Below are 14,574 nucleotides of genomic sequence, written 5' to 3' on the forward strand. Positions count from 1 at the left end.
TCTCATTTGTCCCAATACCTCTGTATAGGGCTATCTCTGGTGATACCCTGCTATGACTGTGGGATCTCCTCTTGCTCTTGAGCCCAGCCTCTTCCTGAGAGCTGGAGAATTCTGCATGTCATGTGCTCTTGGTCTGACTCCATCTCTAGTGTGCAAAACTTCCTGCATGTCCCCCAATGCTATGTTGGGCTGGACAAATGACTCACTGTGTCTTTTTCTGGATTTTCCCATCAAAATTCTATCCTGGAATTTTCTAGATTTATTTGGAGGACTTTTGTGGAGGGATTCACCATTGTACTTCCTTTTTTTTATTTGCTGAGGCAATTGGGATTACGTGACGTGCCCAGGGTCACACAGCTAGGAAGTGTTAAATGCCCGAGGTCCTCCTGACTTCAAGTCTGGTGCTCTATCCACTGTACCACCTTACTACCCCTACCACACTGCTTCCTAATACTTTGCCATCACAGAAGCAGCTACACCCAAAGAAAGAACACTGGGAAATGAACATAAACTGGTTGCATTTTTGTTTTTCTTCCCGGGTTATTTATACCTTCTGAATTCAATTCTCCCTGTGCAACAAGAAAACTGTTCGGTTCTGCAAACATATATTGTATCTAGGATATACTGTAACCTATTCAACATGTATAGGACTGCTTGCCATCTGGGGGAGGGGGTGGAGGGAGGGAGGGGAAAAATCGGAACAGAAGTGAATGCAAGGGATAATGCTGTAAAAAAAAAATACCCTGGCATGGGTTCTATCAATAAAAAGTTATAAAAAATAAAAAATAAATACTTTGCCATCTTGGTTCCTCCTTCCTGTCTCCCATAGCTGGAATGTTTTCTGTCCTCATCTTTGCCTATTGGCTTCCCTAGCTTCCTTCAACTTCCAGCTAATATTTCATCTTCTATAGGAAGCCTTTCCTAACTCCTTAATTCTAGTGACTTCTCTATATTAATTATTTGTAATTTATCCTGTGTATAGCTTGTTTATACTTAATAGTTTGCATGTTTTCTCCCTGTTAGACTAGGAACTCCCTGAGAGCAAGAATTATGCTTTTCTCTGTATCACTTAGCACAATGTTTGCCATATAACAAATGCTTAATAAATGTTTATTGACTGACAAAGCTTACTTCTTTTTCTCATTTGTAAAAGGAGGTGGTTTTAGATGGTTTCTAAGGTCCATTCAATGCCCACACTAATTAGCTTTGTAACAAGAGTCAGGCACCTATTAGTGCCTCTTTTTCCTTATTTGTCAATGGGGGTTTGTAAACGAAGGCACATCTAATTGCCAAAGGATCCTGTTAGCTGACTAACAACCCACTGAATAAAAGGCCATTATGTTCCCTGACCCTAGCCACCTTTTTTGGCTTCTCCTCCCCAAAATTATGCTCTGTAGTCTTTGATTGGCCAGCCATCAAAGCAACTGAGGAAGACAATGCTGAGAAAGGGAAATTGTCGTGTGGGAATGGAGAGGAGGTTTTGGGCTGGAAAAGAGTGGGAAAGAAAAAAGAAATCTAGAGAATGCATGAGAGAGTCTGACATTTTTAGGAGAAAGGAAGATAATATCCTTGCCTTGGAGAGGTCTGCAAGGTCTTATGAAAGGTGGAGTTATGATGTCTCCTCCCTCCACCTTCTTCCTTCAGGGACCTGAAGAACAATCTCATCAGTACAGTGCATCCTGGTGCCTTCCTGGGACTGGGAGAGTTGAAGCGCTTGTGAGTATCAATAACTTATCTGTCTCCTCTTCCTTCCCCTTCTCATTCCAGATACTCAACACTCTTACTATAGTACATAAAGGTATCTCAAGTCCATTTTTGGCACTTTCCCTATCCTCAATCCTTTTCTACTCAGCCCTCCCTTTGTTTCTGTAAGTGGACAAACACCACATTTGGAGTTAAGAAGGTCTGACTTTAAATTCTGCCCCTGACATTTACTGATCATGGATAAGTCACTAATTTGACCCTCAGTTTCCTCATCCATACCACAAAATAATATTACCTAATTCAGAAGGTAATATATATTTTGTGAAACCTTAAAACATCATATGCATATGGATTAATATTATTTTCCCGTGCTCCTTACTCTCATCCTAACCCATCTATAAGTTGATAAATCCCCCTAAGGCTGTATCTATTTCTCTAGAGATCTCTCCAACAACCGAATTGGCTGTCTTTCTTCTGGAGCTTTCCAGGGCCTTAACAACCTGAACCGCTTGTGAGTATGAAAAGGCTAGAAGAGGGGGAGGGGGACAAAGGGCAAAATGGAGAAGACAACGTAAGAAATAATGGGACTTAAAAAAAAAAAAAAAAGCAGACTTCCAATAAGTTAAATTTCTTGCTTCTGAATCACTATGATTCTTTGGAGTCTCACTCCCTTCTCAACTCCTCTCCCTAAAGCAAAAAGTTTTTTAACCCGAGGTCCCTGAAAATTGTTTTTTAAATATTATGATAACTATATTTCAGTGTTTCTTTTATTATCCTATGTAGTTTATTTTATACATATAAAAACATTCCAAGAAGTCAAGAAAGCTCCATCAGACTACCAAAAGGGTCCATAGCACAAAAAAGGATGAAAATCCCTTGACATAGCAAGATCTCACAACCTATCCTTATTGTTCTCCCCTCATAGAAACATGTCTGGGAACATCTTCTCTAGCCTATCAGCTGGGGTGTTCGATGAGCTTCCAGCCTTGAAAGTTGTGTGAGTATCTTCTCCCAACCCAATTGCCTTCCAAAAGAAATCCTTTCTTCCCTTCTTTGTCCAGAAAATGAAGATTCATTGACATTATTGGACTAGCACAAATGTGGACATCAAGATCATCCAAGAGAGTAGACAGAAGGTAGATAGGCAACTTTGTAGGATGACTTCAGGAGTATCAGTCAGGTCCATCCCCAAAGCATCCTCATCTCCACCTGCCATACCACCCAAAGCATGATATCCTTAGAGATTCATTTCTTCAAGTCCCAAAGGATTCTTTATTAAATTATGGATCCCCCTGAGACACAGCCATGGTACCTGAAGCTATTATCCTATCACATCATAAGGAATTAATTGAGAAGTAGCTGAAAAATAAGACTCTTGGAAATGTTCAAGATGATGTGCATGGGGCTTTCGGCAGTGAATGTTGACAGGCAGATTTCCAGGGCAGGAGATATGAGCTAAAAGGAATGATGAGAAGGCTCCAAAGATAAGCTCTACCAAGGAATACAGACGGAACTGATGATTTCATTGGTACAGAGTTTCCAGTGAATTCATTCCCTCTCTCAATGTATATAGGCATCTTCTCTGCAATTTATACTTTTATAGAAGTTAAGCAACTTGCTTGGTGTTGTATAACTAGTATACCTCTGAGACAGGGCTTGAACCCTGAGTCTTTCTGACTCTATCTACTTATTGTACCATGATGCCTCTTATAAATTCCATCTAGTTTGCAGTTTTCTTGGGCTGACCTGATGAACACACAGACTTGTTTTGTAGACTCATCTTCCTTGATCCCCAGTCTTTTCCAGCCCCATATCTTTTCTTTTGGAGAAGATAATTAGACTTGCATCACTCTTCCCTTTCTCCTAGGCAAAAGACCACTCACTATCGATCATCATGAGCTAGTCACTCATTTGCCATTGTGGACCATTGTCTCAAGTTCACCTTTCCCCACCCTTATCCCATGGTTTCCTTCTTCATTTTTCACAACCGTAGGGACTTTGGCACAGAATTCCTGACCTGTGACTGCCACCTCCGCTGGATACTGCCATGGGCCCGTAACCATTCTGTACAACTGTTTGAGCGGACACTCTGTGCCTATCCCAGCTCCCTCCATGCCCAGGCCCTTCGAAGTCTCCAAGATACCCAGCTCCATTGTGGTAAGAAACTCTTAACCTTTCCTGAATTGCCAGAGAAATCTGTTCTCCAGCCCCATTCTAAACTCCTAAGATACCTCAGTTTCAATTTTCTACGACTCCTCTAAAAATTTAAGAATTTTCTCTCCCTCCTAAGTTGTCTATGGGCCATCCAGCCTAGAATGACAACTTCAAGGGCCAGGATAGCTCCTAAATGTTCTCCTTTCCATTAATAACCCATTATGGAGCTGTCATTCATTAATTAATTTATGTCCTTTTTGAAGCTTTTGGGAGAAGGCCTGTTAGCTTATTGACAATCCTCTATGTATAGGACCACTTCTTTTTTTTTTAATTTTACTAAATGATTATTATGTTGAGCACTTTGGTAAATGCTGTGGACACAAAGACAAGCAAAACTCTGTGGGACCACTTCTTTACATCAATTTCAAAACTACCTTGAGATTCAAAGGGTGCCCCCTTATTTCAAAATTCTGGAATATGGTGATCAGATTTCCACCCAGTCTCTACCTTTTATATTTTTATAGACATAAGCCATAACCTTTTTCAACCTTTCCTTTATCCAACTTGAAACACCTAACACTCCCCTTGCTGAATGCAGGAGATATGCCTAGGAATCTAGAGCTAGAGCTGGAAGGGACCTCAATGGCCAGCTAGCCCAAACCACTCACTTCCCAGTTAAGGTGACTGAGCCCTCACCCACACAGCATTTAGATGTCAGAGGTGAGGTCTGAACTTTGATCCTTTGACTTTAGAGCCAATGCTCTTTCTACCATATTTTCCTTTGCTCTGTATATCTCCAACTGTCCCCATTCTCCCATGATCCCTGCCTTTTACTTTTTTTTTTTTTTACACAAATAGTTATTTATATATCAAAGTCAGGAAGATATATCAAAGTCAGACCCAGCCTCAAACACTTAGTAGCTGCGTCATAAAGATATTATAAGTCATTTGATCACTGCCTGCCTCAGTTTCCCCCACTGTAAAATAGAGATAATCATAGCACTTACCTCCCAGTGTTGCTATCAAGATCAAATGAAATAATATTTTCAAAGTGCTCAGTCAAATGCCTGACACAGAGTAAGTGCTATATATACACTAGGTATTATTATCATTATCATTGTTGTTATTTTTTCTCCCAAATTAAAATGTAATGTATTGGTCTACCTACTATCTAAGGGAGGGGGTGGGGGAAAGGAGGGGAAAATTTGGAACAGAAAGTTTTGCAAGAGTCAGTGTTGAAAAATTACCCATGCATATGTTTTGTAAATAAAAAGCTAAACTAAAATTAAAAAAAAAAAAAAGCTTTCTCTGACAATTAAAAAAACCCAACCAACTAGAATGTAAGCTTTTTGAGCATATGGGTATTGTTTTTGTTTCTTTTTTTGTATCTGTGGCACTTAACATGGTTCCTGGCAGACACTAAGCCTTTAGGATTGCTCCCATTGTTTTTTACCCCATTTTCTCTCCTCTTACCTGCTCAGTAGGTTATGGGACACAGGGCGAGGGAGTCAAGTTCAAGCTTCCACTGAGTTCCCTTTTGTCTGAAGCCCCCTTTGCCCTCCTGCCCCATGCTCTGCCCATGGTCCTCACTGTGATTCTGCTCCCCCCACAACAGCGGGTGCCCTGGAGCTGCACACTCACCACCTGATTCCCTCGCTGCGCCAAGTGGTGTTCCAAGGTGATCGGCTTCCCTTCCAGTGTACCGCCAGTTACCTGGGCACTAGTACCCGCATCCGCTGGTACCATAACCGGGTACCTGTGGAGGGGGATGAGGAAGCAGGCGTTATCCTAGAGGAGAGCCTGGTCCACGACTGTACCTTCATCACCAGGTAGGAGCATTGCCCTCCTTTCCAAGGTGGGGTTAAGAAGGGGAAGTGCTCTCCAACATTTCCCAAAGAGGTCAGAGTATGAAGAACAGGGGGAGGTAAGGAAAGGACCATGTTTAGAAGACCAGGAAGGGCTTAGGCTCCTCTGCAGGGAGGTTCTGAGAGAGCCCACAATTTGGGAAATGAGTGACTGTCATAAGGGATATAAAAAATACTAGTGAGAGTCCCAGAGTTGTAAAGAAAACCCCCTATCCAAATGAAGAAAAGCCATTGGAGATTTCTTCTCACTGGAGAACCTAACCACAAATCCCCATATCCCCCAGCGAATTAATTCTGTCTCACATTCATGTGTGGGCATCTGGTGAATGGGAGTGCTCCGTCTCTACTGCCCAAGGCAACGCCAGCAAAAGGGTGGAGATCGTCGTGTTGGAGACTTCAGCCTCCTACTGCCCCGCTGAGAGAGTCGCCAACAACCGGGGAGACTTCAGGTTTGAGGATTGGGATGGAGAGGGTTACCCCCAAAATGTGCACATACCTCCAATATATTCAGCAAAGCCCCTTATGACTCATTTTCTACCATAGACTCCAAGAGGGAATTTGAGTGTGGCGTCATACCTCCAAACTATGCTTACCATGTTTTCAATCTTCTCCTCAACACTTAAAATTTTTATGGATAAATGGCTTCTTTTTTCATCAGCCCCATAATTAGTATTTACTTACCATTCTGCATGCAAAACATATCTAAATTGCAATGGAAAAAATATTAGGTTTTAATTCAAAGAACCCCAGTTTGAACATTGACTTTAATAGATACTAATTAAATGCTCCTGGGTAAGTGACTTCCTGTTCTTGGGTGTCACTTTCCTTCTATAAAAAATTAAGAAGAGACTAGATGAATTCTAAGTTGTTTTTTTTTTTTAACTCAAGATCCTATAATTCTATAGAAAAAGTTAGAGATTGTTCTAGGGTTATGTGCAAATGAAAGAAATTTGAAATGCAATCTCATACCCCAAAAATTCAAGAATCACACAATGGCAGGGTTGGAGGAGAGGATCCAACCCATGCCTGAAAAAGTCCCCAGGACAACATACCCAGCCAGTACCCAGTCTATATAGGAAGATCTATAACCCAATTCCCACTCGCATAGGCAGACTATTCTACTTTTAACTAACTCTAATTTTGAGGAAGTTTTTTCTTTGTATCAAATTTAAAGAGTTTTCATTTTATAACTTCCACTCACTGTTCCTAGCTCTGCCCTTTAAAACCAAAGAGAACAAACTTAATCCCTCTTCCACATAACATTCTTTCAGATCCTTAAAAACAACTATCATACCTTCCCTAAGCCTTCTATTCTCTGAGCCAAATATCCCCATTTCCTTTAATCAATCCTCATTTGGAATGACCTTCACCATCTCGGGTTATGGTTCAGATTGTCAATGTCCTTCCTGAAATACACCGGGGTAAAGCGTTATGGAATTATCATTTCCTTATTTGTGTCTTAAATTCAACCCAAAATCAATGAATTAGTAAACATTTGTTAATCACGTACTATGTGCCAGGTTCTGTACTAAGAGCTGGTGAATTCAGTTTTTCCCCCAGAAACTTATTCACAATGGTTTATGAGGATTGAATTAGCTTTTATTTCTGCTGCCATCTCACGTTGTTAACTCATATTGAACTTGCAATCTATTAAAAACTTCCAACTCCTTTTTCAAACTGTTGTTTAAATAGCCTCTGTCATTTTGTATTTAGGAAGTCAGTTATTTGAACCTAAGTGTGAATATATATTTGTCCCTATTATATTCCATTTTCATCTAGCTTAAATAAGAATCTGGACACAATCCACTTTTCTTTTTTTCTGTATAAATGGTCAGGCCAAACTTTTGAGTGATCAGGAATCCCATGGGGACTCAGAAGGGAACTCTTACCATCAAATAATTTCATGTAAAAATAAAAATATCTGGAGTGTCTCAGTGCCTATTGGATATCTCCCTTCAAATTGGATTCTGCATTAGATCTCTAAGAAATGAAATTGAGAAATGGAGTGAGAAATGGAGATGCGGAGGGCATAAACAAACTAGCATATCATGAACAAGGAATTAGGACAAAAAAATTCAGGATTTCATCAAAGAAATGTACAAGAAAAAAATGGGCTAGTTCATGTAGTTCATCGAGGAAGAATGGACTGGACAATCTAAATGCATCACTAAAATTCTTGAAGGAAGGGCATCCATTAAGTGCCTAGTGTTTGCCAAGCCTTGTGCTACATGCTTTACAAATATTATCTCATTTGATTCACAGCTACCTGGGAGGTAGGCAGATGCTGCTTATATGTTCATTTTACAGTTGAGGAAACTGAGGCAAGCAGAAGTTGGGATAACATAACTAGTGAGCATGTAAGGCTCCATTTAAACTCAGTTCTTCTTGAGTCTAGATCAATGTTCTATCCACTGCATCACCTACCTGCCCTTGAGATGCTAAGAGAGCTCAAGGAAGGCCCCTGGTACATTGAATGGACTTCCTACTGCCCATCTATGAGACACACAGGATGAGCATGGTTGGACTAGCTCAAATACTCCCACTGATAAGACCACAGACTTTCAGGAATCTTCTGGTGCTTTTCCTCTTAACAGATTCTAGACTATCAGCATCTTTTCCAAATCAAATTGTCATCCATTTTGTTAGTCATCATCGCTACCTCTGTATCATCTGCAAATATGATCAGAATGTTATTTTATGTCTAAGTCATTTTCTTTTTGGTCTAGATCTGTGGTTTCACTAATGTAAGGAAGTCCTAAGAAGGCTGCTTTTCTTATTAATGCTGATCAGCAACAGCTCTGCAATTAATATAGCCCTAGAGTACCTTTGATTCATGGAGGAATTGGGACTTATCAAGGTCACTCACATAGCCGATAAATGAGCAGAGATGAGACTTGAACCTAGTTCTGATTCTACTTTTCTTTGTACTTTTTCTAGTTTTTTTTTTATTGCTGTTGTTGTTGTTGATTGATCTGTTTTTTTCTCTATTTTATGGATGTAAGAGTTGAGAAATATAAATTTTCCCTTAAAAACTGCTTTGAATTCATCCCATAAATTTTGGCATGTTATCTCATTGTTTTCATTCTCTTTAAATTACTTCTGTGATTTTTTGTTCTTTGACCCACTCATTCTTTAGGATTAGATTATTTAGTTTCCAATTAATTTTTAATCTATTTTTCCACTGCCCTTTATTGAATATGATTTTATTGCATTATGATCTGAAAATTTAATTTCACATTTCTTTCTTTCTACATTTGATTGTAAGGTTTTTATGCCCTACTGCATGGTCAATTTTTGTGTAATTGTCATATATTGCTGAAAAAAAAGATATATTATTTTCTATCCCTATTCAGTTTTTTCTAAAAGCCAATCATATCTAACTTTTCTAAAATTCTATTTACCTCTTTCTTGTTTATTTTGTATTTAGATTTATCTAGTTGTAAGAGAAGAAAGTCTTCTGTATTCTCTTTTCCAAATCAGACTGTCATCCATTGTATTAGTCATCATTGCTCCCTCTGTGACATCTGCAAATCTGATAGGGATGCCAATTTATGTCATTTTTTGGTCTCAACCTGGGTTTTCACTAATGTAGGGAAGTCCTAAAAAGGCAATTCATTTTTACTCATTTAGCTTCTCCTTTAAAAATTTGGATGCTGGGGCAGCAAGGTGGCACAGTAGATAGAGCTCCAGCCCTCAAGTCAGAAGGACCTGTGTTCAAAACTAATCTCAGACTCTTAACACTGCCTAGCTGTGTGACCCTGGGCAAGTCACTTAACCCCCAATTGCCTCAGGGGAAAAAAAGATGCTATACCCCTTGGCATCTATGTTTATTATTGATATTACTTTATTTCTTGTCTATGATACATTTTAGCAAGATTCAGTTTCCTTCCTTCCTTATCTCCTAATTTTATTTTCAATCCAGCAGATTGTGCTGTTTAAAAATCTAGTCTAACTCTCTCATTTTATAGATAAGAAATAAAGTGAAATCTTTCCCGAGGTCACACAAGTATTAAGTAGCAGGAACTTGATTTAAACTGGGGTCCTCAGATGCCAATTCAATGGTTTTTCTTATTCACCAAGGAACTAGGAGAATTCCAAAGAGCCACGGGCAAGGCGGGAGGCGGAGGGAGGGGGAGAAATGTCTTTCCCTCCTTCATTTGGTGCTATTTCCCCATCTTTGTTCCTGGAAGAGCAGAATACCTAAGGGGCCCGGAGGGAGGTTGAGGCTGAGTAAGGTGGGTCAGAGCTGTGGCTCCTTGATCCCTGAGCCCCAACCCCTCGCTCCCAGGTGGCCCCGAACGCTGGGAGGGATCACAGCCTATCAGTCCTGCCTTCAGTACCCCTTCACTTCAGTGCCCCTCAGCGGGGGCACTCCGGGCACCAGAGCCTCCCGACGCTGTGACCGAAGCGGGCGATGGGAGCCAGGGGACTATTCCCACTGCCTCTACACCAACGATATCACCCGTGTGCTCTATACCTTCGTGCTGGTAAGGTCATGACATGGGAAGGAAGTGAATGGGATGACCAGGGACCATTATATACCTGGGGCAGGGGTGATGTGCGTTTCCAGTGTGAAAAGTCCAGAGGTAAAATAGCCTTTCAGAATGAGGAGAATGCTGGTAGAGAAACCCTGGAGAGTCGGGAGCGGAGTCTGAAGGAATGAACGGATGAGTGGGTCAGGGAACTAGCAGCAAGGAAAGGCAGGGGACGAGAAAGGGCCTCTTGGCAGCTTCACACTCTCAGCTATTGATTCTTGCCCGCTGCCGAGCGCGTGGGAGTAACTATGGGCAGTTCAGAGGCAGAGCTAGCCCCCCTGCTTCTCTCTCTCTGATAATGCTAGTGATCCACGGGCTGAGAGCCTCGGGTCTTCATCAGCAACAGCTGGTGGAAGGGGCCCTGCTCCCCTTTCTCTGAGTCATGACCCGTCGGCCACAGCCTCCGGGAGAGGGGATTGGGTCTGGCGGAGCAGTTCTTGGACTTCATTATTCTGGTTCGGGGCGGTTCGGGGCGGGGCGGGGCGGGACGGGAAGGGAAAGGAGTCTGGACCTTCCTTCCCCCACCCCCACCCCCACCCTCTTTCAGATGCCCATAAATGCTTCCAACGCCCTGACCTTGGCACACCAGCTGCGGGTCTACACAGCCGAGGCAGCGGGCTTCACAGACATGATGGATGTGGTCTACGTGGCACAGATGATCCAGAAATTTCTGGGCTACGTTGACCAGATTAAGGAGGTGAGGCTTCTGTAAAGATTCGCTCTACGAGCCCCAGATGTTCCAGCTGCCCAGACCCCCGACTGCCTGGTCTTCCCAGTTCCCTCACCCTGCAGGGAGTGCCTTCCGTTCCAAACCGTTCCCTCCAGCCAACAGTGTCATTATGCAGTGGGGGCTTCTCTCCCCTATAGCTGGTGGAGGTGATGGTGGACATGGCCAGTAACCTAATGCTTGTGGATGAACACCTGCTCTGGCTGGCCCAGCGGGAGGACAAGGCCTGCAGCGGGATCATCGGGGCCCTGGAACGCATCGGAGGGGTCGCCCTCAGCCCCCACGCCCAGCACATCTCTGTGGTAACAAAGGGGGCCGATGAGACCCCTCGAGTCTTAGAAGTCACTTTAATTCCTGCATGGGGAGAGCCAATCAAACTGTGTCCGTGGGTGGGAAAGGCAGGGGAGAGGAGGAGGTGGGGATGGAGATGGGCAAATGCAGTGTCAGGCTCCTAGTCAGGGGAGATGAGATTAATATTGGTTGAAGTTCTCACGGAAGCCGGAGGGAGCTAAGGGGGAGAGTGAGCCCAGCTCTTGAAGGAATTGGAATTAGGAGGGAATCCTGGGGAGAATCCTGCTGCCCATATAAGAAGTGAGGGAAGGACCCCGAGACAGACTTTCAGAGAGGTCCTTTCATTGGGGGCTGGTGGAACACGGTGGGACAAGCACAATTCACTGTAACTTGAATTCATAGAGCATGAAGGGAGATGGGGTGCCTCGGCTTACAGAGTGCTCCGATCTCCATTCCTAGAATTCAAGGAACGTGGTGCTGGAGGCCCACCTCATCAAACCCCACAGCTACGTGGGCCTCAGCTGTACAGCGTACCAGAAGCGGGAGCCGGCGGTCTCAGGGCCTCGGCCAGGGCCCCCTGGACTAGACCCCCAGCCTGAGCAGGAGACCCTCGCTGATCAACAACTCCGTTTCCGCTGTACCACTGGGCGGCCCAATATCTCCCTGTCCACTTTCCATATCAAGGTAGGGGTACTGATTGGGGGTAGAGGTAGAAATAGAGGTGGGGGTGGGATGGGGTATTGCTGAGATGAGAGATCCTGGGGACCAGGATAGCCCAGAAAAGGGGGAGGTTGAATCATTGAGGAGAACCAAAATTGGAACAGATTTGGGTTTATCTGTTTGTTTTTGTGGAGGGAAAGGGGAGGAAGACCAGAGGGACTGAGTACTAATAAAGTCAAGAGCTCAAAGGGCTTTCTAAGGAACCCCTATGTCCCCCCAGAACAGTGTGGCCCTGGCTTCCATCCAGCTTCCCCCCAGCCTGTTCTCATCCCCTCCGGCTGCACTGGCCCCCCCAATACCCCCGGACTGCACCCTGCAATTGCTCGTCTTCCGTAATGGTCGCCTTTTCCGTAGCCATGGCAACACCTCCCGGCCTGGAACCACAGGGCCCAGCAAGAGGCGTGGAGTGGCCACTCCTGTGATCTTTGCCGGAACCAGTAAGGGATCCAGTTCTTTTCCCAAGAATGCAGAGAAGGGAGGGATCCCTGGGGGTGGGAGGAGGATGGGAGGTTGAGTGAAGGTCTCAGAGAAGAAATGAGAAAGTTGGGCTTGGAATGACCCATTAAGAGGTGGAGACCAGTGGCTAAAGCCTTCTCACTACTGCAAGTGAGATGAGCAGTGGCCCCTCAGAGGAGGAGTCAGGTTGGGCACCGTGTCTCCTGTGCTCCCCCAACCTTCTTTCTTCTGGCATCTGAGGACCCTGGTGCTTGAAAGAGAGCCAAGTGAAATTTGCCATTTGGGGAGAGAATGGGAGATTTCCTTAGTAAGGACAGAGCGGCTCCTGGATAAGACCAGATGTTAAGCTCCAGAAGGGTTGTGGGAGTCTGGACAGCGTGTGAAAAAATCCCTTCCCTAATACACAATTGCACATTCACTACACCCCCCTTGTTCCCATCCCACTGCCTACACACATACAACTATATAGAAAATACTGAGGGCCCACTATCTAATTGGGAAAACAGAACACACACATTGGATATAAAGCAAGACAATAATTAAATAACAGGAAAGAACAACTAATTTAAAAATTATCTAATCTCAGTCTCTTCCTAGCTGTGTGCTGCTGGGCAAATCACCTAGCGCTATGTGCCTCAGTTTCCTCATCTGTAAAATAAGCTAGAGATGGAAATGCCAAACCTCTCTAGTAGTTTTGCTGAGAAAACTCCAAATAGGGTTATGTAGAGTCAGACACAACTGAACAATAATAACCACACAAGGCACTATACAAGTCCAGGGAATAGGAATAGCAGGGCTGTAGAAGGCTGACTACATCCATGACATTCGCATCAAATACAGAGAGAAAAAATAGTTAATATAGCTGATGGCAAAATTTAAAAAAACAAACTCATCTCTACAGGTTTGTTCATCACTTCGTGCCTACTATATTACGTATATACTATAATATAGACACTATTATATATATTTTATAATATATGCCTATATATATTGAAATAATCTACTAAATGAGTCAGATTGAAAAAGGTATAATTAATAAGTATAAACACAAAGTGCAACCCTTGGGTTCAAAAATACAATTATATAAATAGTGAGGAGGTGATCAGACCATAGTTAATGGGAAAAGACCCAGGAGGTTTTCATATACTATAACAGTATAACTTGATGACCAAAGAAAATGCATAAACAGAAGCAACATCCAGAAAAAAAAAGATCTCTTACCCTAATTGGATTGCATCTGGAATACTGTGTTCAGTCCTGGTTGTTACCTTTTAGAAAGGGCATTGATAAAGCCTGGGAAGACCAGGCAGTCGGGGACTTCTGATAAAGTCAGAAAGTGATCAGGATAGTGAGAAATCTCAAAACTCTTGTATAAAAGGAGGGATAGAAGGAATGAGGGATGTTTACCCTGGGCAGGAGAAGGCTGGGCTGGGGACTGAGGAGAAGGGAAATGCCACCCGAAGGGTTAGCATTTGAAAGACTAAGAAGAGGCTTTAAGTGTGTTTTGTTTAACCCAAGAGGATAGAACCAGAAACAATGGGTAGAAGTTGCAAAGGTACTCTCCAACAATGAGAGCTGTTAGAATGGTCTGCCTCAGAAAATGTGAGTCTTCCACCTTCAAGCCAATGCTTAGTGGGGATGTTGTACCCTGCTCTTTTATTCACCTCCTACTTTTGCTTCTTTGATGGCATGCTCACTATCCATAATGTCTCCCAAGACTCTATCCTGGCCCTTTCCCTCCTCTCCCTCCATTATTCTCTCCTTTGTTGACCTATCAGCTGCTCATCACATCTCATCAGAAAAGAATTCATTTATTATCTCTATGTAGATTTTCCCTTCAGATATCTAGATCTATGCTAACTTCTCTTTTGACTTCCAAACTCTTCTCACCAACTTCCTTTTGGAGATCTTAAACTGAATGTCCTGTAGGTTTCTCCAATTCAACACATTCAAAACAAAACTCAGCTTTCCCCCAAAATCCTCTCTTCTTCACAGCTCCTTTATTACATAGTAAAAATTATTTTTATTGTTATTTTTCTTGACATCTTTATTTCATTACTAAAATTTTCTCCACCATTCCTATGAAGATTTTTCTCATTATCTCAGCCCACAGTGATTTATC

General features: G+C 42.8%; 1 protein-coding gene across 1 annotated transcript in view; it reads left to right on the plus strand.

Annotated features, from left to right (window-relative positions):
* Positions 1-14,574, plus strand: part of ADGRA2 (adhesion G protein-coupled receptor A2) — a 59,084-nt gene that overhangs the window by 36,713 nt on the left and 7,797 nt on the right. Inside the window, exons 3-13 of the mRNA XM_051975511.1 lie at positions 1,645-1,716; positions 2,144-2,215; positions 2,630-2,701; positions 3,698-3,861; positions 5,474-5,687; positions 6,008-6,172; positions 10,012-10,210; positions 10,806-10,955; positions 11,126-11,287; positions 11,736-11,960; positions 12,217-12,433. Of these exons, the coding sequence (XP_051831471.1) occupies positions 1,645-1,716; positions 2,144-2,215; positions 2,630-2,701; positions 3,698-3,861; positions 5,474-5,687; positions 6,008-6,172; positions 10,012-10,210; positions 10,806-10,955; positions 11,126-11,287; positions 11,736-11,960; positions 12,217-12,433 (1,712 nt within the window). The remainder of the gene's footprint in view (positions 1-1,644; positions 1,717-2,143; positions 2,216-2,629; positions 2,702-3,697; positions 3,862-5,473; positions 5,688-6,007; positions 6,173-10,011; positions 10,211-10,805; positions 10,956-11,125; positions 11,288-11,735; positions 11,961-12,216; positions 12,434-14,574) is intronic.

This window comes from Antechinus flavipes, chromosome 2 (assembly GCF_016432865.1).
Source record: "Antechinus flavipes isolate AdamAnt ecotype Samford, QLD, Australia chromosome 2, AdamAnt_v2, whole genome shotgun sequence".
Taxonomy (NCBI): Eukaryota; Metazoa; Chordata; class Mammalia; order Dasyuromorphia; family Dasyuridae; genus Antechinus; species Antechinus flavipes.